The sequence below is a fragment of the Aplosporella prunicola genome, assembly GCF_010093885.1.
Source record: "Aplosporella prunicola CBS 121167 unplaced genomic scaffold K452scaffold_42, whole genome shotgun sequence".
NCBI lineage: Eukaryota > Fungi > Ascomycota > Dothideomycetes > Botryosphaeriales > Aplosporellaceae > Aplosporella > Aplosporella prunicola.
The window spans coordinates 47,190-71,585 of NW_022983570.1; the positions used below are offsets into that span (position 1 = coordinate 47,190).

Sequence of the window (24,396 nt, forward strand, 5' to 3'; positions counted from 1 at the left end):
AGATAAAAGACAATGACCTTGTGCATTTCTGGCAACGGAGGTTGACGGATGATCTTTATGCAGCATTCTACAGCCCGGTATCTGATGTCGTCGCCCTAGAGGCGAACCTTAACGATTTCCACATCGGAAGGCTTATGACAACCACAATCATCATGGTTGCAGTTTGCTTATGGGAAGAGGTTGCCCTTCCCGCGCTAACAGACATGCGAAACTCTCCAACTCACGAACAGTCTTATTGGAAGAACAATATCGCCAATGCCGGGATTGTTAGAGACGGATTCAAGACTGCCAGAGAGGTGAGCTTTGACGATGATGTTACCTTCCCAGAAGGTATATCGGGTATTTGGGTTCCGAAGTTGCGGTTGCCAGACAATGCGGTCAACACCCCAAAGAAACCACGCCAAAAGAAACCACGCCAAAAGAAACCACGCCTGGACGACAGTGACCACATATTTGCGAACATCAAGCCTGTCGAACCCATCGAGGCAACGAAAAGGGCTCACAAGTATTAACGTGAGCAAAAACAGTCGTATGGGCTTCTTTTCTAACTCCTCATGGCAAGATGGTGGACACTGGACATTAGCACCTTGGACTCTTCGGCGGTGACTAGCGGTCTTGGATGAAGGGAGGTTAACACATCCACACTACTACCAAGAAACATTTGAAATTGCGCGTGTTTCATGCAGTGATTGCATCCTTCGTCGTGAATGACTGCTCCGCTCCAGCATACCGGCCTTTCCATGGCCATCAGGTGTAATAGATTCAAAAGCGCGCCAAAACCGGTATTTAGGCCATATTTTTGGAAGTACTGTGTAGGGATGGGAGGGTTTGTGTCAGTTTGCATGCATTCATGCTCGAAGAAGCTATGCTAGGCGCGGACAAGTTACATATGAATGTTTTGTGCTTGGATGAACAGCTTCGTGTGTTGTTACAAGTGTTTGAACTGTGGGGACAGTACAGCTTTGTATACTGTTTAGAATGTCTTTCTGCTGCAGCAGAAAAATCTCCTATGTTGTTAAGGGTAGCCGTTTCGTGAGGGTAGCACGGCTTCTTGTGATTGCGATATACCAACTTACTCAGAGCTGAAAGGACCTTCTGTGTGGTCGTCATGCACTCTTTGTTTTAATAGCTTTACAACTCTTCGCTGAAGGCAAGCATATCCACTCATCTTTCCTCCTTGGCTCGATGAACACAGTGAACAAAACAACAGCCAAGACCATCTCTATCATGACGCTCACAGGGTATATACATACAGCAAACCACTCTCCCAACTACCGCAATCACAAATAATACTTCCTCCGCTCCTCCTCCTTCTCGCCTCTCTTTTCTGCCAACCAATTCAAAACGCGGTACTGGCCGTTCGCCACCAGCGAGAAGAACACACCACAAGCATTCAATATAACAAGCAGCTTCCATCCAGTGCGATACACCGGCGCATCATCCTGCTGGAACAACTGGCTACCAATAATTCCCGCCAAGTTCGCCGACATGACAATACACGCCATTTTGATGCTGCGATCAGCAGGCGAGCGCGTATTGATCGCCAGCCACGAACTATTGAGCGGATGCCAGACGAGGGAGAAACTCACTGCCAGAATCATCATGGCCAGCCGCGTGGCCGAGTTTTTCGATTCATCCGTAATCTGGCAGCCGAGCGTGAAGCCCCACCACAGTAGCAGCGCCGTTGTCACTGTGATCCCGCGCTTTTGGATCTTATCGGCCCAGTAGCCGAAGGCGGGTGATGTGAACAGCATGATCCAGTGCCCAATCGAGAAGATCGCGTTGGATGCCAGGCGTGGGTAGCCAAAGGAGATGACGAGCTTGGGGCCGTAGGATGTAAAGCTACTTGTTGGTGCGAGAGCGCAGATCGTAAGGAGGCAGTGTGGGTAGAGCGTCCAGTCGGATAACTGGAAGAGTTAGCTTGGAACTTGTTTTTGGGTGGCGGAATACTTACTGCCCACTTCAACTCACGCATGGTGATGGACTTGTGGCTACCTGGGGCCTTGCTGGGGTCGTCCGTTAGGACCCGCTGCACAGCTATGTGGCGCTCTCTCTCAGTGAAGTATTGTAATTTGAGGAATGGGATGGGATGGTCTCTGTCTTTCGGAAAGAAGGCAATGTACAGGAAGCCCGTGCATATGGTGAAGAGGCCTTCAATCTACGACTGGTCAGCTTGGTTCATGCCGTTGGAGGAGGTGACTTACGATGAATAGCCACTGCCATCCAGCAAGGCCGGCAACTCCGCGCATGTGAAGGATCCCATAAGCGAGGACACCTGTCAAGGCTGAAGCGACGAAATTGCCGAAGAAAAAGCATGCAAACCGTGTGCTCATCTCGCTCGTTTTGTACCATGTCGTAATTGCATAGAGCGAAGCGGGAATGAAGCCAGCCTCCATTAATCTGCTGTTGTTAGAGTATGTTGAGTTGCCAGTATGGACGTACTAACCCGAGCAGGAGCCTAGTGGCCAGGAATGCACCCAGACCTTTTTGGAAAGCTTGAAACGTAGCGACAAGCCCCCACGCGAAGATCTGGCAGCTGATCCAGATACGAGGGCCGAGCCGGTAGAGAACCAGGTTGCTGGGGATCTACACAGCGCATTAGTCCCACGAGGGTGGTCCGCTAGATTAACCTTGCATTGCTTACCTCCAAGATGACGATACCGGCTGACAGCAGCTGCTGACCGACATTGAATTGGTTCTGTGTGATACCGACATCTTCCTGAAAATGGTCAATATTATACGGTTAGGTGGGTGGGGTCGTCATACGAAAAAGTTGTCCGTCACGGCATTGCCGCTTATAATGGTCAGCAGACGTCGCATTCTCGATTTTCAGGGGACTTACATATTTCCTCGGTCAAACTGAAGAGCCATGAAAGGGAGGATCAATAATGGCATCAAGATCAGATCAATCTTTCTGATGAGCTTCTTCTCTTCCTCGGGCGTCCAGTCGACATTGTGATTGGAAGAAGTGTCACTGTCGGTAATGGCAGGCTTTCCATCTTCGTAATATACGTGGTAGTTCTCTACGTCGGGGGTGCCTGCATTAGTGGTTCGCTCCATGGTGCAGCGATGCTATTGCAGGAATGACAAGAGCAGAATGAGGGATGAGATTGGTAGTACGGTGGTAGGGAAATATTTGAAGTAATTACAATCGGTCGAGACCATGCACCATTGTGGAGACCTCGCGACCGGCTGCATGGCTGCCCATGCAAGCTTTTTTGTAGGATCACACCGAATATGCGACTCGATCCTGATGGTGGTTTCCAAGAGCCGAGTGTGAGGTTCGGCAAATGTGGACCAGGGCGATGGCGTGCTCCAAGCAACGTTGCGGCGGTATGATTTTGAGACTAACGTCCGTGATAGGGGAGCATCCGCCGGATATAAGCTCACGTTGATTGGCAGGAGTACGACAGTTGAATGGATCTGAGCAAGGGCTGCGCTCTGGATTCTTCATGCAAGGCACTGGGAAAAAACAAGACGAAAGGAGATGACATTGAGATAGGAAACAGCTGTTGATGGGCTTTTTCTGGTTTCGGACGACATCGTGGCAGCGACTTCAAACGCCGCGATGCGCACGCACTGTGCCATCGGAAGACAAGTCAACGCGGCGGTTTTCTGGCTTGCTTGGCAAATGTCAAAACGGACCCTGCCATGGAGCGCTCCGGCATTTGAAGCGGAGGTAGTGACGCGTCTTGGGCGCGGGTGGGCGAAAGAGGCGGAGCATTGACAATTGCATCTTCTGAAGTTCCGATGATGTGATTGAGATTGGGGCACGGAGCCGTGGAGAGAATCCTGGTCGTTGACGGGTTTTAGCGAGGCGCAATGGGGTAAACCCCGTGCCCTCTGATAGGCCGGCCCTGGACCTTGCACCCGCCCACCCCACTTGCCGAAAATGGCCAAGGTAGGTAGCTCAATGGTGACATCGTTTTCGTGTGTTGGTGCCACCACCAAGACCCTGTAAGCTGACTGCAAACGCGATGCACGAGCACACAGGCTGCTCCATGCTGAGGAACCCGCCGAGGCCAATCCGGCACCCGTAAATACCGAGCCAGCTCCCCGTTCTACCTCTTAGGTTGTTCCTTCCAATTTCCTCCTTCTGCTGTCCCGCATCGCGCAACCTCAACTATGGGTTCTCTGGATGCGCCCAAGCGACCCAACTTCCTGGTCATTGTCGCCGACGACCTGGGCTTCTCTGACGTCAGCTCCTTCGGCAGCGAGATCGCGACGCCCAACATCGACCGGATAGCAAAGAACGGAGTGCGCTTCACGGATTTCCACGCAGCTGCAGCATGTTCGCCTACACGGTCTATGCTGCTATCTGGAACCGACCACCGTACGTGCCATAGGATCTACCTTGTTGTTCGTGCTGACAGAAGCACTAGACATTGCTGGGATCGGTACGATGGGCGAGAACATTACAGAGTTCCAACGTGGCAAGCCGGGATACGAAGGATACCTCAATGATAGAGTGGCTGCTCTTCCAGAGCTGCTCCACGATGCTGGATACTTGACACTGATGGCTGGAAAGTGGCATCTCGGACTGCCGCGGGAGAGGTGGCCTTGCGCGCGTGGCTTCGATCGTTCATTTTCGCTGCTTCCTGTACGAATTTACGCTCTGCTTCCGACTTCGCGTACTGACTTATTCAGGGAGCCGCCAATCACTACGGCTGGGAGCCACAGCTGGAGGATGGAGACGGCAAGCCGCGTCCATTCAAGTCAACCACTGTCTTGTACGTCGAGGACGACGAGCAGATAGCGCCGAAGGACCTGGCAGAGAGGTACGGGCGGGACGGGGTTTTCTACTCCAGCGACGCTTTCGCAGACAGGATGGTGCAATACCTCGACGAGCGGTCCGACGCAGACAAGGAGAAGCCTTTTTTCGCATATCTGCCATTTTCCGCCACGCATTGGCCCTTGCAAGCGCCACAAGAGGACATTGACGTGTTTCGTGGGAAATACGATGCCGGGCCAGAAGCGTTGCGGCAGTCGCGCATCAAGAAGCTAAAAGCAATGGGCCTCGTTCCTGAGCATGTCGTGCCACATCCCGTCGTGGCGCCGCATCAAGATTTGGAGCCAAAGGAAGAGCGATTCTTGTCGCGAGAGTGGGAGACGCTCTCGGCCGACGAAAAAGCCTACTCTTCGCGCACAATGGAAGTATTCGCCGCCATGGTGCGGCGCATGGACACCTGCATCGGACAGGTTCTTGACAAGCTGGAGGCGACGGGAGAGCTAGACAACACTCTCGTCCTTTTCATGTCCGACAACGGCGCAGAAGGACTTCTGCTAGAAGCCATCCCCGTCATCAACGAGAACATCTTCGACCACATCCGGAAATACTGTGAGCTCCTGTCTGCCCTTTGACCACTTACCAATGGAAGCTAACAGACCGCCCAAACAGACGACAACAGCATCCCCAATATCGGCAATCACAACAGCTACACCTGGTATGGCCCGCACTGGGCTAGCGCCGCGACAGCTCCGAGCCGATTATACAAGTTCTTCGCGACTGAAGGCGGGATCCGGGTCCCTTTCATCCTCTCCTATGCGCCCCTAACCAACGACCACGCATCCTGCATCTCCCACGCCTTTGCCACAGTCATGGACATTGCGCCCACGCTCCTCGACCTCGCACACGTGCCTCACCCCGGTTCGGCACCGTTCCGCGGCCGCGCGGTCGCGCCCCTGCGTGGTGTCTCGTGGGTGCCGTACCTGACGCGCAACCCCACCGATGCGGACGTGCGTATCCACGCCGAGGATGCTGTGCAGGGCTGGGAGCTTTTTGGCCGGATGGCGGTAAGGCGGGGGAAGTGGAAGGCGGCATTTGTGCCTGAGCCGCATGGACCGAGCGCGTGGCAGCTGTATGACTTGGAGGCGGATCCGGGCGAGACAAGGGATCTGGCGGCGGAGGAGGGGGAGAGGCTACAGGAGCTGTTGAAGGAGTATGAGGCATATGTGCAGGAGGTGGGGGTCGTGGGCGAGGCGCCGCAGTATGGGACGCTGGTTGCGAAGTGAACAACTCCGGAAAATGGCACTTTCGGAACTCGGTAACGGATCGGAAAGAAAGCTTACGAGCCAACGACGGTAATCTCAAATCCATGCATTCGATATTAGCCCCTTAAGAAAATATAACAGCAAAGCTTGAACCCCCCTGCTTCCCAAGTAATCATCATCTACCCGTTTTACATAACCGCCTACAGGCCGTACTGCCTAAATCGGCTTGTCAGTATCGCCAAGCAAGTCCTTCGGCACTGGACGAGAAAGTGGCGGGGCCTTCAACGATAGAAGTCGACCGTCAGAGGAAAGAAGACTCTTATATTCAAGTAGAGTAAAAGAGCTCGAGGCCTTCCGACCCTCGAAGGGACCACCGACAATGATGAAAACTTCCTGGGCCCTTGTAAGAGCCACACAGGTCCGGTGCTCGTCAGCCAAGAAACCAAAGTCGCGTTTGTTTTCTGCACTGATGTTCACCAGGTCCAAGAAGACAATCCGGGACTGGTTCTCTTGAACCGAGCTTACGGTGAAGACACGAGGAACCATGTCCATGTTGATATCCTTAGCACTGGGATACCACCGTCGGTATGCTTCGATAAATGCCATAGAGTATTCAGCGGCCTGGCGTTTGTAAGGTGTGAGGATCATGACATTCCTCGACATGCTACTCATGAGAACATGGTGGAGGTCATTGATCGCTCTCATAACCCATTCGACATATTCCAGATTTGCGCGAGAGTAAGATTGGCTAGACTTACGCAGCTTCGAGCTTTGTATTTCGACATAGTGAAGACGAGCTTTGTCGTCAGGAGCGTCAGGAGAAAGGTGTAGAATGCGCTTTAGAGCAACAGCAAGCTTAAGCTGAAGCAGGGGAAAGACACTTGAATCTGAAGACAATTGCTTGCCGTAGAACGTCTTGTTGGGGAATGAAGAGATGATTGGATGCATGCGGGATTTCGTCTGAGGACAATATGAGGAAACCCACTGTCAACCAGGCGTGTCATCAAGGACAGCTTTCCGCGAAACAAGAACTCATTAAATGCTTCGGATTGGTTGTATCCACCTGCTGATGTGTGTATAGGCTGGCCTTGCCCAACATCTCCGAAAAGATGAATCGCGACAACCTTCGTGCTTGGCGCAGTGAGTGGGATGTATGTGTCGACTTCACGGTCCCGAGTAGCTTCATCGATTATTATGGCTAGGCCTTTGGACTCACGACCGACGTTCTGATGCACTATCTTGGATCCAGCGGTGACGGTTGTGCATGCGACCAGTGGGGCTGTGGCCACAATGCGTTCCTGAACGAGCCAGAGAGCCTGGCGGAACTGCTGCATCGTCTCAAGTTTCAATTTTGCGTAAGGGGTCGCAGTCGGATCGGAAAGCTGTTTAAGAAACTTCTTTAGCTCTTGTGCCATGTCGCGCTCAGGGCCTACAAGACGACCCTTGATCGAGTATTGGGCCATAACAACGATAAATCCCGTTTGACATGTATGTATTGTCTGATACAGCAAGACGTTTCCAACCCGATAGCTGCGCTGAAGCTTGGTAGTGGTCTTTAAATGTGCGAGAAAAGCGGTAAGGGAACCGTCATCGAGAACTGCCTTTACAAGGCTATCATCCATGTCTTTTCGATCCGTTCCCAGTCGCTCATTGTCCTCGCTGACCATGTTCGACAATACCTGGAGTGGCTGGATTTCACCGGGTAAACTAGATTGAAACTCTTCACAAATGTGTCCTACAGCCGCATTTGTGGGTGCTGACAAGACCACTACCACGTTTACTTGAGCATACATGGTAGCAAGAAGATACTCGGTGTAACTCTTTCCTATGCCACCATATGAGTGGATAATTTGCAGACGCGAAGGGAGGTTTAGAACTCTATTAATGACAATAGCTTGTTCGGTGTTCAGTGGATCTTGCGTTATGTTCTTAACTCTTGCTATAGCCTGAAGCGCATCGTGTTTGGAGACGCCGGCCAATTGGAATGGGTTTACTAGCGGTAAAGCAAGCGGGTTGTGATTAAGTAGAAGATCCCAAAGCTCGGGACGGCCACCAGAAATACTCTAGACATTACTAGTGGCTGTTATACGCCGGCGGTAGGTGACATCATTTTCGACAAACCTTAAGATAACGTCGACCGACTTAGCGCGTGACCGTTGGTGAGGTTGAACGGCGAATGGTCTAAAAAAATCTAGACTCTTGGCCTTGCTTACGAGCAATATATCAGCATCATCGAAGCCAACAGTATCGTTAGCAACTCGAAAACGGCATTTCTTTTCCACTGGCGTCATGCACCGAGACTGATTCCATGTCAAAATGACCTCAGTGCCACTTTGTAGTCGACGGTGTTGACCAAGCCTCTTCTCACGATTCCAGAGCGTGATCAGAGCTAAGATTTCGGGCCCGTTTACGACAAACAGAGCGTTATGGCTAGTCTTCTCAAACTTCCCTAGGAGTATCTATTGTTCTACGTGCTCGCTGGAGACCCATGTCAGTGAAATGTTGTTGACTGGATCAAATATACTACTCACGTGTCTACATCAAAAGCCAGGTGGACCTCTGCCTCGATCGGGTCTAGAAACTGATTGAACACTTTCACTGGCATGTGCGGTGAGCCATGATTAAGCCTATGGAAGATTGGCTTCATGAGGTTGGCAGATGTTTCCGGGAACCCAGACTCCCGAAGGTATGGTTTGTAGGGGGGCTCGTGCATGGCCGGAAAATCATTTATATATTTGAGTAAAGTGATGAAATCTGGGACCCGACCCATGTTTAGTGTACCTCTCTCTTTTTCGGTGAGAAAAACCCTGAGAGTCACATCAATGGGACAGCGAGGACGCGTGAGTCGTGGAAGAAAACTGATGAGCTGCAACTCCTTCTCGAACATTTCAGAGCGGATGCTCGGAGAGACATTGAGATGATCCATGGCTCCGAAGTTCGCAGTGAATTTGACCGTGATCGATTTGTTGTCCTGAAGTGGACCAATGCTGACTCCTAAGCAACCACGTATGGTCTCGTACTTTCCAGTGTTGTTGTCTCTAGCCTCGATAGAACCATCTTTCTGCCTGTAGAGCCTTCCGAACGGAAACCTCACCGTACCTGAATGCAACAATGTGGCCTCTGCAGATGGAATTGTACGGTACGTCATGATCTTCAGCTGGATATACAGGTTCAGTTCCAGTGATCCAAAAGCAATTGACAAGTTTATGGACTTGTTATCTCTGGTGCTTCCGGCAGGACATGTAGGTACCGGACCCTTAGGGTCATGGCCTGAGATAATTTGGCATTTGTGGTGATGAATATCTCGAGTAGCTGACCAGGCCGATTTGTCTTTCGAGTCCGGGATGTTCAAAGCCATGAGACGAGTCTCCTCGGTGATTTTGCCCATGGTCACAGCATCAATGCCAACTAGATTAGGTAATGGGTCGTAAGAAATGATAGGTTCAGCGCCGGTCTTGCAAGGGTCTTCCTCGTCGAGGTCAAGGGCACGTCCATCTTCGGAGATGTCGACCGAGTTGAGGACTGGAGTGATTGGCTCCCAATGAACTCCCCACCGATTCATAAACCAGTAAATCGGAGCGCGTTGAGGTTCAGACTTCGCCAAGTATGAGAACGGATGTGCAGATTCAGGTTCAAGGTAGTGGCGAATACCGACGCGGAAGTCCTTGGGAAGTTGTTCGACTTTTTGACGGTAAAGCTCTATGAGCAATATGATTTGATCGTCGCTGAGAAATTCTATTGAAAGCAGCTCGCTTTTCTCGTCACCACTAAGGCCAAGGTTTTCGACGGCGTCCCGGTAGGCACTTCCGCCGAAGAGGTCACGAAGAGAAGTGAAGGCAACGAACCTGAACATGGCTTGTCAGTAATAACCACCTCCGACGTTTCTGATAAATCACCTACTGGTTGTACTTGAGTAGCTTGTGGTTCTTGAGGCTCGGCTGCTCAGCGTGCGCAATGACACCGGCTGACGCCCAGATACCGCATAACAGGTCGGTGCCGGGACATTTCTGTGGCGCCCAGTCCTTGATCTTGTCTAGCTCTTCGATAACTGTGGGTAGTCAGGCAAGAACTCGAGGATCACTGGCGAGCACCTTACTGTCAGGATCCATCAGGATTGGGCGTATCGCTTCACACCGTTTTTGAGTGATCCGGCTTCGAGAGCATTGAGTAGAAAGATGACTTTACGGCAGCGTGTAGCGTACGTGAGACAGTATTGACCGATTTAGAGCGCGAGAGTGAAACGGTGTAATTGCGACGTGCAGAGTTTGGTAGCACAGAGCCTATGAAGGAGAAAGGGGGAGGTGCGAGCTGAGCGTCGGTGCCTGTGAGGCCTTAGGCTGTTGAAAGGGCCCATGCTGAATCCCTATGAGGCAGTCGCATGCAGCATGGCTCATGGGCAGCTACCCTTCAGCTGTTGAATCTACTTGTAAAATTCACTGCACTACTAATCAATCATTATAAGTAGTTACTACAACAAATACATCAGTTTTGATCCACGAGCCACAGCTTCTAATTTGAAAACCCTGCTATAAAACGGGACTGAAAGTTAGTGTAGTGATAGTAAGCAATGAAGTTTGCTATAGTGTTCAATAGTATCGAAAAAAGTAAGTCGTGGTTTGCTAGGCTGAACATAACGATCGCAAAGGTAGGAGTACTTGGCCTTAATCGTAGACCGCTCTAAATCTTCTTCCACGCGTCTATTTCGTGCTACCCTTAAAAACATCCGCTATTACAAAATGTAGTTGTTTCTACTTTTTCATCTAGGGAAAAAGGCACTAAAAAGGAAAAAGAATATTGCGCTTAATAAGGGGTTTAAATATATAATTTAAGATCCCTTATAACTTTACTACAATTCTAAGAGCCTTACGCGCTAAGTAACTATTAGAAGTAAGTAATAACTTCTTAGACTGGATGCTGTGCTCGTAACAACAACCTTGTTTAATTACATGACATCGAGTGTCGGCTCTTGTTGGCGACCAATCGTAGCTCAGGAACATGTTTGAGGGAGCGCTCTGTCGGCGCATGTAAGTTGCTTCGAGGGCGTAATCGCTGTCGGATAGGCTTAAGGCATGTAATCGCCGGCGAATCACTGGAGATATAAGATGGCTTTTCGCCGAGGCTTCAAGGGTCAACATGAAGGTCGTCTTGAGAAGGGTGTAGTGCGGTTAACTTAGTGTAAGGGCTGAAGCGACGTGTGCGTACAGTATCACGTGAACGCCAAACTCTCACTGAGCCCAGGTGCTTTGATAAACAGCTCCAACTCTTCACAAAGTTGCCCGCATGCAAGGGAGCAAAGAATGAGCTTCCTAGTTTGAGGCTTGGACTCACACATTGGAATTCTGGGTTTGAGGGCCGTCGACCTGCCCACCTGCACCTACCTCATACTAGGTGGCTGGTCAGCCTGCCAGATCGTGTTTTCTCAATGCCGGCATCTCTTCGGTCAGTCAGCATAGTCTCTTTATATTCCGCAAATTTTGTTTGCCAATCACAACAATGAGACAGCTGCCCGGCTGGCACAATTGGTCAGCGCGTGAGACTTTTAAACCCTAAACAGGGTTTCAAGGGATCTCAAGGTTGTGAGTTCGAGCCTCACGTCGGGCGTCTCGTTTTTTTTCTTTTGCAATTAATTTTTCTGCGAACGAAAAAATTTAGAAAATTGTCTTTTGCAGTGGGGGGAGGCTTTCAAGGGTGGTGCGAAATGGAAGCGTGGAAGGTTTTGCGATCCACTCGCTAACCTCAACGCCGGCTCTACCACCACCCCACCGAGCACCCCGTGCTCTGTTATCTACCCGCACCGTGTCGAGATACATGAAGTAGGGACAGGACAAATAGAATGCGGATAGTGCAGGATGAGAACTTCGTGTGGTTATCGCAGTGGTCAGGTTCTTAAGGATTGATGCAGGAAGCCGGACATGTCTAGACAGCACCGTACTTTTGGGGAGCCGTGCTGGCACATGGCTAGGAAGAAGGCACCATTGTGCCCGCATTGGGGGCGTCGACCCGCTGCTATATGAGAGGCAAAATTTTAGAGATACTTTTGAAACTACTCGTTATGCGTATGTGGGGTCGGGCGGGCTGGCGCCTGCCTTGTTCTATGTGCCGAGGAGCTAGAGGTCTTAAGCAATCTATGCATCCGACAAACTGAAGGTAAAAGGCTACTTTGAACTGCAGAGCATTGTGTTCCTTGCGGAGAGAGGAGAGTCTTAATCAGACCCGTATGAAATGCATTCGTCTAGCTACTACAACAGTCAAAGGGGGAGATATTGTTTCAATTCACATGCCCTCATGAGGAACAATACTAGCTACAAATGCAAGCGCTAAGCCTGTGTAAGGAATGACCCATGGGGAGCGGTTTAATCTTCTTCCAGGAGCATATAGATAAGGTGGCAGGATTAGTATCTAAATGAATTCGAAGCGACTTGACATATTTTCACTTCGGCGGAGTACCATGCGCTGTGGGGATGCGACGATACCTATCCCTGTAACTGTAGTATAACCCGAAAACGTATGCGCAATCACCAAGCTAAGCACGTATTGAAGTAACAGGACTTGTATTTAGTAACGGCAAAAATGAATCCTTGTCATTGATATCGCTTGCTTGTGACCCCAACCCTTCAGTAACTATGCTACGAGACCATTCCGCCATCCTAGTATTCTGGTTGTGAGCGATGTACCATGACCGAGTGAACTTGCCTAGGATACATGTAGGTTTTCGAGTCTCGTTGGGAAGGCCAATGCTTCTGATCGGACCAAACATTTGCAGTGAGTAAGCGGTGTCCTAACAGTCCTGGCCTCCTTCGGATAGACATGACTTCCTGGATAGAACTACATCCTTAGTCAAGGGTTGGCGGAAGGAACTTGCTCTTGTCGTCTGTGTATTTTTGTCATGAAGGTCCCCGGTGTCGCGACAAGCAGTTGACAAGTGTTGGCTGACAGAGCTTTCTGGTTCGTCATCCTTGGGTGGATGGATTATGTCATGAATGTCCATCGTCATCAAGCGTTGACTGGCAGAGCTTTCTGTCTCATCGTTGTCATCTTGCTCAGTGAGTTTGATGACTTCAGCTGGTGTATTGAGAGTAACTGACAGCTTGTTATCGGCAGGCGCCTCGGGAGTGGCGGATACCTTGACGTTGGCAGTGGCCTTAAAGACATTGAAAAAATTGCCGGTGGCAGATGTTTTAGTGACAGAATGTTTACGGGAGGAAGAACTCTTGGAAGCGAACTTGGTCTTGTGCGAAGCAAAAGTCTCGGGAGCTTGAATCCGTAGCGAATACCAAGCCGCCTGTGAATACGTGTACCCGGCAGACATCATCTTGACTTTTTCACGTCTCCTCTGACTGGTTTGACAGTTGTAGACATTTGTCTCTGGAGCGGTCATGGGATGGCGAATGATAGATAGGTCGCGCGGGTCTCAAGTCGTCAGGGATCTCTGTCCAACAACCGTCGTCCTTACGGAGCACTGGGCGGTAGAAAACGGCAAGCTTGCCCTTTTTGGGAGGAACTAACGGTCGGTCGAAGCGCCATTGAGGGGGCTCTCGGCGAAGTCGCTTCTCACAAGGCTGGCCTTCATGTACGTCATGTTCCTTTTCGATAACATGCTTTCGCGCAAGGAAAGAGTCGACGGTCTTCTGTACAGGTGGCTACATTGACCGTTAGAGTTGAACAAGAACAGAGCGAAGATGAGGCTTACCTTGACTGTGAAGACAGAAAACGAGTTTAAGACGAGGGACTGGGGTCTAGCGAGCGGAGAGATTGTGAGTTGAAAGAAGGAATCTAAAAGGAAAGAAGAGTCAGTGCGAGGATTTTCAGAGAGGGCGAACATTGTCCATTTGGGCAGCAGTAAATGGGTGACTTCACCAAGCGACACGAAATGCGCCCACCGTACAGTGAGATGTACAGTCGGCTACACAAAATGAAGAGCCACCCCGGTCCCTGCTCACCCTGAGTCAACTACCCTGCTGCGAAGAAGCACCCATTCAGCGATCAATTCAACACCAGGACATTTAAGAAATTCGAATTTTATGCAACAGACACTGGAGAATCCAGTAGAGATACTTTCAGTACCGAGTTGATCCTCCCTTCGCCTTGATCACCGCTCTGCAGCGGTCCTGCCAGTTTAAAATACACCTTCTCCAGTCTGTAGGAGTCAACCTGTCCCACTCCTGCTTCAGCACTATCTCTATCTCCTGGATCGAATTTATTCGGTGTCTGCGCTGGCAAATGCGAGCCTTGATAATTCGCCATACGTTCTCAATCGGATTTAGATCAGGCGACTGCGCTGGCCAGTCGAGTATCTATATGAGAAGAGCCGAGCGGAAAGCTGTAGATATCTTAGACGTGTGATATCTCGCACCGTCCTCCTGCCAGACAGCGTCTCCGTAAAGATTAGTAATTTTTTCGTAAAAAGAGAAGGCAGGGCTATTTAGGATGTCTCTATAGTAGATAGTCGAATTTATGCGCTGTCCCTTCGTAAGAATAACCATGTCGCCTTTCTCTCCAAGCGAAATTACCGCCCAGACACCGACAGAGGACCGGCTAGACTTAAAGGTAGGCTTAAGAAAGCGACTCTCATAGGCCTAGCCTTTTTAGCGACGGACGTAGTTGTGAATTATATCAAGACCGATCTCGAAGGTTGATTCGTCAGAAAAGCAAATTAGGCGAAGATCCTCCTCCTTTAGATTCACCTATTTTCGTGCGAAACGAAGCCGTGCCTCCTTATATTTCTAGGTTAAATAGGGTTTCTTGCGTGGCCTAAAAGCGTAGACCTCATGCTTAGCCAGTATTTTTCGTGCTGTGTTGATATGAATGCGAGATCCGACCTTGCTAGGCGTTGCCAGGCAGGCGATTGATTCGAATGGATTATTCGCAATAATTCGAATAAAACGTCGTTTAGCTCGCTCGTCTAGCTTCGTAGGTCGCCCAGGACGCTTTTACTTACTGATAGCAGTCCAATTGTTGTTCCTGCACTTGCGAAGAATCGTGTTCAGTAACGACTTTAGGATGCCGAATTCTGCTCGAATTTTTTGAGTGGAGACTCCGTGCTTGAACAAAAGCTACATGGCTTGAATTTCGTTCACAGGCCATTCTCGCCTGTCTGTTTTGTAAACCCGACCCATTTTATGTGTCTGAAGGAGAAGGTTATGGAGAAATCGCCGGTTGAAATAGCTGCAGTGGGTGTTGACCCCGGTCGCTCGCTTGCCCCGGCTCTTCATTTTATGTAGCCGACTGTACATACCACGAGGTAAGCCGTGAGCAAAATTTGCGGATGAAGTTATTGCTCCATGGAAGCAGCGATGCTATCCCAGTTGCCAAAGTTGGCGGGTGCAATACTGCTTGAGCGGACGAAGTTGATGCTCCATGGAAACAGCGATGTCCCAGTTGCCAAGGTTGGCGGGCGCAATGCTGCTTGAGAGCGTTGTCATGCCTACGTGAAGCTAATCATTTCGGCTTGGTTGGTTATGAGACATCTGCCAAGCAGAGCTCAAAAAGCAAGAAGTGGGCGCCTGCAACCAGGTCCCGAAGGGTTGTGACCCGAGGGTGAAGAAGAGAAGAGGAGAGTTGAGTCGCGGTCCAAGATATCAAGCGTCGTCGATGGTCCGTGCACCAAGGCACGTGCTGTGACGGTGCCGGCGCTGCACCCCAGATGCTAGCTGCGCCATGCCGACACTGGATGCTTGCAACATATGCCAAAATGCCCTACTCCAGCAAGAAACATGGACGTTATCTTGCAATCATATTTTCAGGTCCATTGAATTGCACGGAGATAGTTCAGTACAAAAGGGCTACGAGGGAATGCCCTCACTGCCGCGATACCATTGAGCTCGAAGACGCTTGGGCTTTAATATCTGTTTCTCATCTACTCAGTACAATGATGCTAGGCAGGTGACATAGAGCGAAATCGTAAAGAGATGGTGGTAACAAGTTTCAACGACGTGACTGAAGGGTGAGGGGAAGGTCGCGCTGGCCGTGGCATGGCTACTTCGGTAGGGGGATGCGGTGGCCTGATAGGAGTCATCTCCTCGGCTTTCTCCTTCTCAATGTCTTTCCAGCCAGTTGAGTGCTGCTGGAACATGCTCATGGCTCGAGGAGCTGAGCGATACCTACGCAACAGACGTGGTCGCCGCAGTGCTGACTAACCCTGCGCGCTACTCACACCTCGATTGCACGGACCCACAACGTCTCATCAACACCATGCGCACCTTCGTGCAAGCGCTGGTATCTACTCATTCAAGCCTCTTTGCTCCGCCATCGCTCCCGTATCCTTACAACTAAATCAGCCCGTATGATTGGCTGGGTTGGTAGTAAACTCAGAGCAACCTGTAGTGCCCTCCTCAGCCAGAGACTGGGCTCCTTTGTCGCTCTGAGTAGGCACGATGCCGCGACTCTGCAGGTATGAATGACGGCAGACAACGGATGTTTCCATGTCCGCTTGAAAGGGAGGATGCGGCATGACGTAATTACCAAGGCCTCATGCCCGCTCCACAGTGTTTGCTTAAAGGCCTCTCCCTCTCTACATGGCCGGTGTACAACACATCAGCGGATTCTCGTCCATATGCAATGGCATTTCAGAAATCGCCATGAAGGAATTCTTGGAATCGACATCAGAGGAACTTCGTTCAAGGTGCGATTTGCCAGCTCCTTTGAATAAATTTTCCGCCTTTTTACTTTCAGCGCCGGACTACGTGGTGATGATGGATATCGGTTTACGGTACTGATGACAGGCTTCACATTCCAGTCAGGACGAGCGTCAGTATCAATAAATACCAATGTTTGGACCAATCTCTTTGCATTCTTGATGCAAGACTTGGGAACCTGGACCTGGGGAAGCCCGATGAGCTTTTGGACGTGGTGGACGTGCAAGTTCGTCTGAATCTTGGTGACGACGGTCTCGTACATCATACCGTGGTTTCTCAGTTGATGCATCGTAGGATGCGGCATACACCGGAAAGAGCGATAGGCAAGAACTTATCTTGAGCGGGACCAAAGATGCCCGCCCGGAGTATTACCCGAAAGCCCCAGCCAGATAATTTGCTCATAATTCTGACTGCTTGTCCTCTCTCTAAGCATCCATCAAACCAAGTCTGCTATACCTGCGAAGTACTCCTTCTGTAATTAGTGGTAGTTTCGACTCTTACACTTCCGTGCATTAAAAGGGGCATGAGGATGCGAAGGCAGAAGGGTATAATAGTAAGTTACATACCTATACATGTTTAACATCTATATAGTGAGAAAGACATCTAACTGGAGCCCCGGGAGGATAGCAGACATACATCTCTCCCCGGCTTTCTACCCGCCCTGTGCATGGGTTTGTTTATCCTCCATCTACTTTGACCTTTCACACTTTTCGTGAAAATGGGTTTTCCGCTGCTTGGACTTTTTCACTTGTTACCTAGTCGGTGTGTTACTTGACCGATCAGGCTAGCGCAGTCATTTAGACACCTCCGTTCTTCTGCTTCTCGCAGTTATTCTTTCCACAGTTTCACCTCCATCTCTCGACGTTTCCTCATCACACTCCACCACCACCCACGCCGCACTTCAATCATTCGACAGCACTGACGTGCAAATATGAGCAGTAGGTATCCGAAAACGAGCAACCATGCCTCCACACTGACATGCCAAAAGCGCTTGTCAACAAGCCTATTGACGACCCGAGCTCGCCTGGTGACCCTGGCGCTGGTGGTAAGGACCTTGGCAAGTGAGGTTTCAACATAGCCAGTCCACTGACATCAATTTCTAGATGATGCCGGTCCGCGTCAGTGGTATCGATCCGGCAACCATTGACGATGGATATGCTCTTCCAAACATCGATGCCACGGGCAATTCGGTAACGGAGAAGTCCACCCTAGCCGAATTGAACATACCCCGCAGGAATGACAGGGCCGGCTGGCTCAAAATACGCAACGGATTGCGGCACCAAGCACAGTTAATCACCGGTACCGATGGCAAGACATTGAGCCCTATTTACCCATTTGGTTACCTCGGGAACAGCAACTCCTCAAGCTTGACGTTATCTGTGGGCAGCACAGAGCTCTCCCCCTCCTTTCAGTTAACCTGTCAGACCCATCGTGAAACGGATGGCTCCGTGGATCGCATACACATTGGACACATACGCTGGTTTATTGGCGCAGTCTACACTACAACAACTAGATCAAAGGCTAGTGGAGACTATGGGTACGAGTGGAATGTCGGTCATGCCGGCATCTCTAATGTCCATGCAGGCGAGATTGTCAACAATGCCTACTTCGACCTGGAGTTCACTTGCACCTTTGGTGTGACATCTAACCTGGGTCCTCCACACGATGTTGAACTTGTTCAAGAAGAGCTTGATCTGCTCGCCTGTCTTCGCGAGTTGGCACTCCCTTCAACTAAGACCGTGAAATTGAGAGTCATTTTGTCTAAGCAGGACATAACATCCTTCTCTAACGGTAACACGATTGACATTAAGAGGTTTTTTGACGAGTTTGGAACGCTCTCGTGCAGAAACAAACCTTTATACGCACCTTACTTGCGTGTCAACGGATGTGCGCAGGCAATGCCCAATGCTATGAAGAGAGTCTTCCATCGTCTGAAAGATGGTTCACCGCACATACCTATCAGGGCCTTCAATGAGTTTGTGGATCCATTGGAGGCAGAAGTTCAGCTTTCATATGATGTTGATGCGTAAGTTCTACGACTTGTTTGCTACAAATAAATGATTGTTCATTGCTAACATTACCTTACAGAGAGCACCAGGAGGGTCTTCTTTTCCACAAGCAATTTGAAACTGCAGAACATCAAGCTCGGTTCATTTCGTATGGCGCTAATGTCCTCGCACTGGTGAATCTAGGCAATCGTGACAAGATCCGTGATGCACGGATTCTTCTCGAGCATAGAGCAGACGTGCTCGTGTACTGGAAAAGCAACAAGCAGGCCAAGTTTGAACAGTCTGCCAAGTTTCTCGTCGTTGAGAACGTGTTCAGTCTTGGGGTTCCCGCAGACCTCATCCTTGTATGCAAAAACAAGGACGTTGGCTATTTCCATGGCTCCGCAGTTGATTATACTCAAATCGACCGGGTGGAATACAAGCCTATGAGGCTTAAGGTCGTTAGCGCTGATACCACTTACAAGCGCCGCATTAGTATCACGCATACTATCTGGGACCTCCAGCACGGCAAGCGAGACCTTTGGCCTCTTTTACTCAACCAATCTCCGGAGTCGTTGCCATCTACGAATGCATTTGAACTGGCCAATGTCCCCAACGATGAGGCTGACAAGGCGTTACGGGGTGCTATGCACAGAGTCGTCAAGTTCACCAACTTGGACAGCAATCAACTAGCAACCATCCAAGGTGTCAAGTCAATGAGGGCAAAAATGCAGATTATGCAGTCCCCTAGTGGGACCGGGAAGACGCGCTTTGCTGCCATACTGGCACAAATGTATGGCGATGCTGGCATCGCAACTCTGATTACCGCCCCAAACAACACCGCCGCGGACCAAATTGCCGATGAACTTACTTCGAAATTTATCACTGACGTGGAGCCCATCAGAGTCCTTGCGAGCTCAATCTCAAATGGGCTTGATACTTCCGTGATGGCCTTGATGCATAACACCGATGAATCAGCTATCCAGGATACCATCGAAGATATCACAACGATAAGCCTCATCGCGCTCATGAAGGCATCCAAAGGGAAGCTCCCTCGCCCGGCCCTTGATAACGAGTTATCATCTGTCACAGTCCGCAGGTGTATGGACCGATCCCTTACTGTGATCACACAATACAGTAACGAGAAAGGGGAGCCCCATGGCGCAAATTTCAACATGGCCGAGGAACTCCGAGGCTTCCTGGTGCGCCTTCAGGACCCAGCAGTTGATAAATCATTCAAACACTGGAACTACGAGGATAAAGCCAGATTTAACCAGTCAAAAGAGATAGTCATGGCAAATATTCTCGCACACGCCAAGGTGCTGATCACGACCACCACCAATGCTGGATCAAAACTTATTTGTCAGAACGTCGGCAGAGAATCCAGAGGTCTCGCTGTCATGATAGATGAAGCGGGCAGAGATCGCGAAGTGGACAGCTACTTTGCTCTTGCAGCATCTGACAAAACCGTCGTCGCGATGCATCTGTTTGGTGACATACAGCAGGGAATATCCCTCCACTTCTCTATTGGCAACTTCAACGAATTCAGGGCGAGAGGCGAACTTTCTTTGATGGCTCGACTGATTGCTGGTGGTTTCCCTTACATCACCTTTACCCGCCAGTTTCGCATGCACCCTACTATCTTCGCGTATCCCAATGAGAGATTTTACGGCAACAAGATGATTTCAGATCAATCCACCATTCACAACAACTACCTCAAGCCTGCGGTAGCTACCATTCTCAAAGACATTATCGGGCTTGATCATAGTGAACCCGATAACAAGGCCCGTCTACAGTAAGTACTCACTACCATCAAGCATCGAGTGCCGCTAACAGCCTTTAGTTATGTTGAAATCATAAACTCCAAGGTACTCAAGTCGAAGCTGTCGCGCTCAAGGGCCAACCTTGAGCACGTGGCATGGATCGTAGATGCTGTCGACAAGCTACAAGATCATTACAAAAGCCGGAACTTGGAAGAAAATACTGATTTTGACGCCGTACGGTCAACAGCGTAAAGAGCTTGTAGCTGGATTTATCCGGAAGTTCCAAGTCGACTATCCTGGCATGGAGCTTAATATGTCCATGTTACCGCGCATCTACACGGTAGATTCAGCTCATGGAATCCAAGGAGATATCGTGTTCCTCGACCTCGTGAATACGGAAGCTGATCGTCCCATTGACGTCGGCTTTATGGCTGAAGAACAGCGCGCGTGTGTGGCTTTCACGCGTGCGTTGAAGGCTTTCATAATGGTAGGCGGACCAATGGAGGGGCGCCAAAACGAACGTAAGATGTGGAACCGTACGCGTGTTTGTGCAATCCTCGAATACAAGGCGTCCCTTCGCAACAACGATCTTATACGGATGGTTTCCGTGAACCCAGCTCCCCATCCTTTACCATGGTACCTTGAAGAAGAAGACAACCTCTAGGAGACCGATTGGTGGGAAAACTACCTATTTGCCTTTTCACCCATTGAGGAATGCAGTTGAGTCTATGGTGAGAATACCAGTGCAGGGGATGACGGCGAGGACACCAACTCTGGCAACACTGAGGGTACCTGAGCCAAAAGCAGGCTAGTAGGCACCTTAACAAAGGGCAAAATTACAGTTGCCTTTGCTTTCAGTATAGGTTTGCGCACTCAAACGGTCAGAGGTAGAGAGTAGTAAATCCAATGAAATGCTTTATGCACAAAACAACTTGTCTTCCTTCAAAGGTTCAAATACCTGATATAAAGCGGAAACAAAGGAGCGTCCATACATTTGATTTAGGACAACACGCTAGGGGTTCTAGAATCTAGTCTCTGGGCCTTCTAATGCTCCAACGCAAGGTGATAGGAAGAGGTTTAGTTGTTTTGTATTCTGATGAATTGCTTCTTCTATCGTGAGAGATGTTTGTTTTATGGTGACGCTGTAGCTTTCTGTGCTGTTCAAGGGAGCCTGAAGTGCAAAGGGTAGGAAGTGCTTTCGTATATATAACTTACTCCTTGTCTTTTTATCATTGTACTCTATGCTTTTCTAAAACACATCTAATTATCCTATTTCCTAAATACCCAGTAGCAACCAAGCGTAGCGCTGTAGCAACTTATAACCACCAAAGAAGTACTTCGCATACATAAGAAGGCAGTACTCTTGTAAAACTGCTTGATAGGTATGGCGTTTCGCACTTCTATACACTTAAGAATCTATACTGTACTCTCCTTGCCATTTTCTTCATAGCTACATAGTGACTACGGCGTGAAGCGTTATAGCTACTTTCAACTACCGAAAGCCCACTCCGTAGACACCGCGCCTTGCAAACCCAAACCACCAAAAAACACCATCGTATACCCCCATTCTCTGCATCCTAAACCACACACAGCAACCACAGCACGAAGCACCACAGTCACCCACAACCACCGAAAACACACTCCGTAGACACCGCACACCGCACACCTAAACGACCATAAAACAGCATCATATTCCCGCATTCTCTGCATCCTTAACTACACACAGCAAGCACCAAGCGCCGCAATGCAGCTCCTCACAACCGCCCGAGGAGTACGTGGTGGGTATGAGACAAAAGGAAACGAGGGAGCAAGAAACCGGCTCTTACATCAGCATGCGCAGGCCGCATGGACGTGTACGTGTACGTATGTAGGGACGGCGAAAGGAAGGAAGGAAAGACACGCAGCACGAAGAAAGGAGTGACGAAGGAAAGGAAAAGAAAGGAATGAAGGGGCACCGAAACAACACGAAACAACACGGCACGGCGCGGGATGGCGCGGGACGGCATGCAGCGCGGCGCGCCCACCGCTCGATGCTGCGTCTGTTTGTTCGTCTGCGTGCCAGACGCTGCGGTGCACGGGTCGCGTTGCATGAACCGCGCTAGGAGGAGCTCTCGCTGCTGCTGCTGCGGGTGCTCCTGCTGCCACGGCTGCCGAGCGCCGTGACAGCGCGTTGGCGGAACCATGCCGCGCGCCGGACGTTGCGCAAACCCGCTGTCTGGCTGTCGGTCTGTTTGACTCGGCGCATGTTTCCACGGTCGGTGACACGTTGCGGGCTGTGACGGCTGGGTGGTACGGCGCACGGCTTTGACAGCAGTGGTGGCAGCAGCGGCACACCTCCGCCACCAGCGGCGAGGCACGACGCGACTGCCGTGGAGGTTGCGTTTGCGTTGCGCGGAGCAGAGCAGAACAGCCCCTGCTCGGAGCCGCTCCTGCGGTGCAACCTCGCGCAAACTGCAAACGCGCGGACAGGGCGCCCGGGCAGGAAGGTTACTCTACAAGCACAGAGACAGCTCAGTCGTCGTCAATGTCCAGCAGCCTGCGCAGGGTGTCGACCTCGGTGTGGTCGCGGTAGTGGCGCATGCGGTGGCACCAGGCGACGTCGCCGTTCTCGAACAGAAACTCGCCACCGATCTGGAGCCAGTTGCCGCCGCGGAAGCCGTCGCGGCCGCGCGACTTTGAGATTTGCTTGAGCTGGCCGGCGAGCCAGGCGGGGGGCGCAATGTTCTTCATGTACTCGGGGCGCTTGTTCAGGCCAATGTCGAGAGTCCACGACATGCCGAGGGCGCGGTAGAGCTGGCGCGTGGGGTCGGCGAAGATGGGGAAAGGGCAGCCGGTGAATTGCTTGTAGGCGTTGATCATGCGCGGGGAGCCACAGCCGATGACGACGATCGAGGTCGGCACGGCCATGGTGAAGTACGTCTGCGGCGTTATATTGGCCGTCAGGGCGCGTAGGTAGGCTTGGCAGGCCTGGAGAAGGGGGTCAGCGCGGGGTGGATGCGGGAGTTAGCGGGGCTGGCGCACGCCGCAGTAGAAATGGCGGACGAAGAGGACGAGCTGGCGCTCGCCGATGACGTCGTCGCCGGCGAAGATGGAGCGGAACGGGCGGGCATTCCCCGCGCCATCGTAGATGGGAATGTTGCCGGCGGCGGCCAGCTGCTGCGGGCCTGGACAGTCGTCCGATACGTGCAGCTCCTCGCGCAGCTGGGCAAAGTAGTCGTGCACGTCAAAGGCGCAGCTGTCGGCGTCGGAGCAAGAGTCACTGGCCGAGGCGATGCTGGACAGGCTGGAGGGGGCCGTCGACTCGGAGGGGTGCGACGAGTAGCCCGAGCGGGAGGACGTGGGCGACGACGAGGCCGTCGAGGGGCGCGTGGCCGGGCGGCGGAAGAAGGAGGGAGACATGGCGGCGGACGGACGAGAAGGGGAAAAAGGAGCGAGGGAAGGATGGATTAAGTAGGGGAAGAAGGGAAGCAGGGGGGGGCTTTTTTTTCTTTCTAGTAGAATGCATACTCGATCTAAAGATTGACGGGCGAACGTGCACACATTTGACGCCACGATATTGGATTGCGGATTTTCGAAGTCAGCTCCCGCCATTGTCCCGTCAGAGCCGAGCCGTCGACAGCCAGCCACGGTTCGCGAGGACCCTGACGCGAGACAAGAAGGACACAGTAGTGGCGTCATGGACTGTGTCTCTTTCAGGAATCCCCGCCGCACATCATCGCCTCGGCCCACGCGAACCTTCCAAATTCGTCAGACGGACATGCCGAATTGCGACCCCCTTTCTCCTTCCTCCCTCACCGGCCGCAGCTCTCATCCATCAGGGCCACCATCAATGCTATGCTCACCCGAACGCTGACCGGTGATTATATTATCGTCCATCTTCCCCGCCAAAAGCGAGTGCCATCGGCCGAGACCACAGCCAGACCACAGCCAGACCACAGCCAGACCACAGCCCCGAGCCCCGACCACCATCCGCCGCGCCGCGCGTGAAACGCCCACTCTCCGAACCTTCATCTGCGCGAA

At 51.1% G+C, this 24,396-nt stretch overlaps 8 protein-coding genes and 1 non-coding gene across 9 annotated transcripts; 3 read left to right on the top strand and 6 right to left on the bottom strand.

Annotated features, from left to right (window-relative positions):
* Positions 1-1,243: 1,243 nt before the first annotated feature.
* On the bottom strand, positions 1,244-2,982 carry K452DRAFT_258800 (uncharacterized protein). Its single transcript, XM_033538478.1, has 7 exons — positions 2,843-2,982; positions 2,767-2,794; positions 2,645-2,719; positions 2,447-2,586; positions 2,205-2,400; positions 1,955-2,158; positions 1,244-1,907 (listed from the first exon to the last, which is right to left on the bottom strand). The coding sequence occupies exons 1-7, from the start codon at positions 2,893-2,895 to the stop codon at positions 1,281-1,283; spliced, it is 1,323 nt and encodes a 440-aa protein (XP_033392354.1). The 5' UTR covers positions 2,896-2,982; the 3' UTR covers positions 1,244-1,280.
* Positions 2,983-4,105: 1,123 nt separating this feature from the next.
* K452DRAFT_279687 (uncharacterized protein) lies at positions 4,106-6,012 on the top strand (the record flags this gene model as incomplete). Its single annotated transcript, XM_033539426.1, has 4 exons — positions 4,106-4,333; positions 4,383-4,600; positions 4,648-5,338; positions 5,399-6,012. Exons 1-4 carry the CDS (start codon positions 4,126-4,128, stop codon positions 6,010-6,012), a joined length of 1,731 nt encoding a protein of 576 aa, XP_033392355.1. The 5' UTR covers positions 4,106-4,125.
* Positions 6,013-6,207: 195 nt separating this feature from the next.
* K452DRAFT_302583 (uncharacterized protein) lies at positions 6,208-7,454 on the bottom strand (the record flags this gene model as incomplete). Its single annotated transcript, XM_033542611.1, has 2 exons — positions 6,208-6,951; positions 7,089-7,454. The coding sequence occupies 2 exons, from the start codon at positions 7,452-7,454 to the stop codon at positions 6,208-6,210; spliced, it is 1,110 nt and encodes a 369-aa protein (XP_033392356.1).
* Positions 7,455-8,450: 996 nt separating this feature from the next.
* K452DRAFT_302584 (uncharacterized protein) lies at positions 8,451-10,100 on the bottom strand (the record flags this gene model as incomplete). Its single annotated transcript, XM_033542612.1, has 4 exons — positions 8,451-8,469; positions 8,523-9,836; positions 9,892-10,039; positions 10,088-10,100. 4 exons carry the CDS (start codon positions 10,098-10,100, stop codon positions 8,451-8,453), a joined length of 1,494 nt encoding a protein of 497 aa, XP_033392357.1.
* A 1,395-nt stretch (positions 10,101-11,495) lies between these two features.
* On the top strand, positions 11,496-11,592 carry K452DRAFT_t154. The gene has a single exon. It is a non-coding gene; the product is annotated as a tRNA-Lys (tRNA).
* Positions 11,593-12,588: 996 nt separating this feature from the next.
* K452DRAFT_362400 (uncharacterized protein) lies at positions 12,589-13,813 on the bottom strand (the record flags this gene model as incomplete). The annotated part of the gene is made up of 3 exons (XM_033546496.1): positions 12,589-13,356; positions 13,445-13,631; positions 13,682-13,813. 3 exons carry the CDS (start codon positions 13,811-13,813, stop codon positions 12,770-12,772), a joined length of 906 nt encoding a protein of 301 aa, XP_033392358.1. The 3' UTR covers positions 12,589-12,769.
* Positions 13,814-17,556: 3,743 nt separating this feature from the next.
* Positions 17,557-21,040, top strand: K452DRAFT_302586 (uncharacterized protein; the record flags this gene model as incomplete). Its single annotated transcript, XM_033542613.1, has 6 exons — positions 17,557-17,563; positions 17,614-17,686; positions 17,749-18,651; positions 18,714-20,408; positions 20,457-20,538; positions 20,624-21,040. The coding sequence occupies 6 exons, from the start codon at positions 17,557-17,559 to the stop codon at positions 21,038-21,040; spliced, it is 3,177 nt and encodes a 1,058-aa protein (XP_033392359.1).
* Positions 21,041-21,928: 888 nt separating this feature from the next.
* Positions 21,929-22,757, bottom strand: K452DRAFT_127763 (uncharacterized protein). The gene has a single exon (XM_033535258.1). The coding sequence runs from the start codon at positions 22,557-22,559 to the stop codon at positions 22,131-22,133; it is 429 nt and encodes a 142-aa protein (XP_033392360.1). The 5' UTR covers positions 22,560-22,757; the 3' UTR covers positions 21,929-22,130.
* Positions 22,758-22,887: 130 nt separating this feature from the next.
* Positions 22,888-23,775, bottom strand: K452DRAFT_237139 (uncharacterized protein; the record flags this gene model as incomplete). The annotated part of the gene is made up of 2 exons (XM_033537563.1): positions 22,888-23,343; positions 23,398-23,775. 2 exons carry the CDS (start codon positions 23,773-23,775, stop codon positions 22,888-22,890), a joined length of 834 nt encoding a protein of 277 aa, XP_033392361.1.
* Between the last annotated feature and the right edge of the window lie 621 nt (positions 23,776-24,396).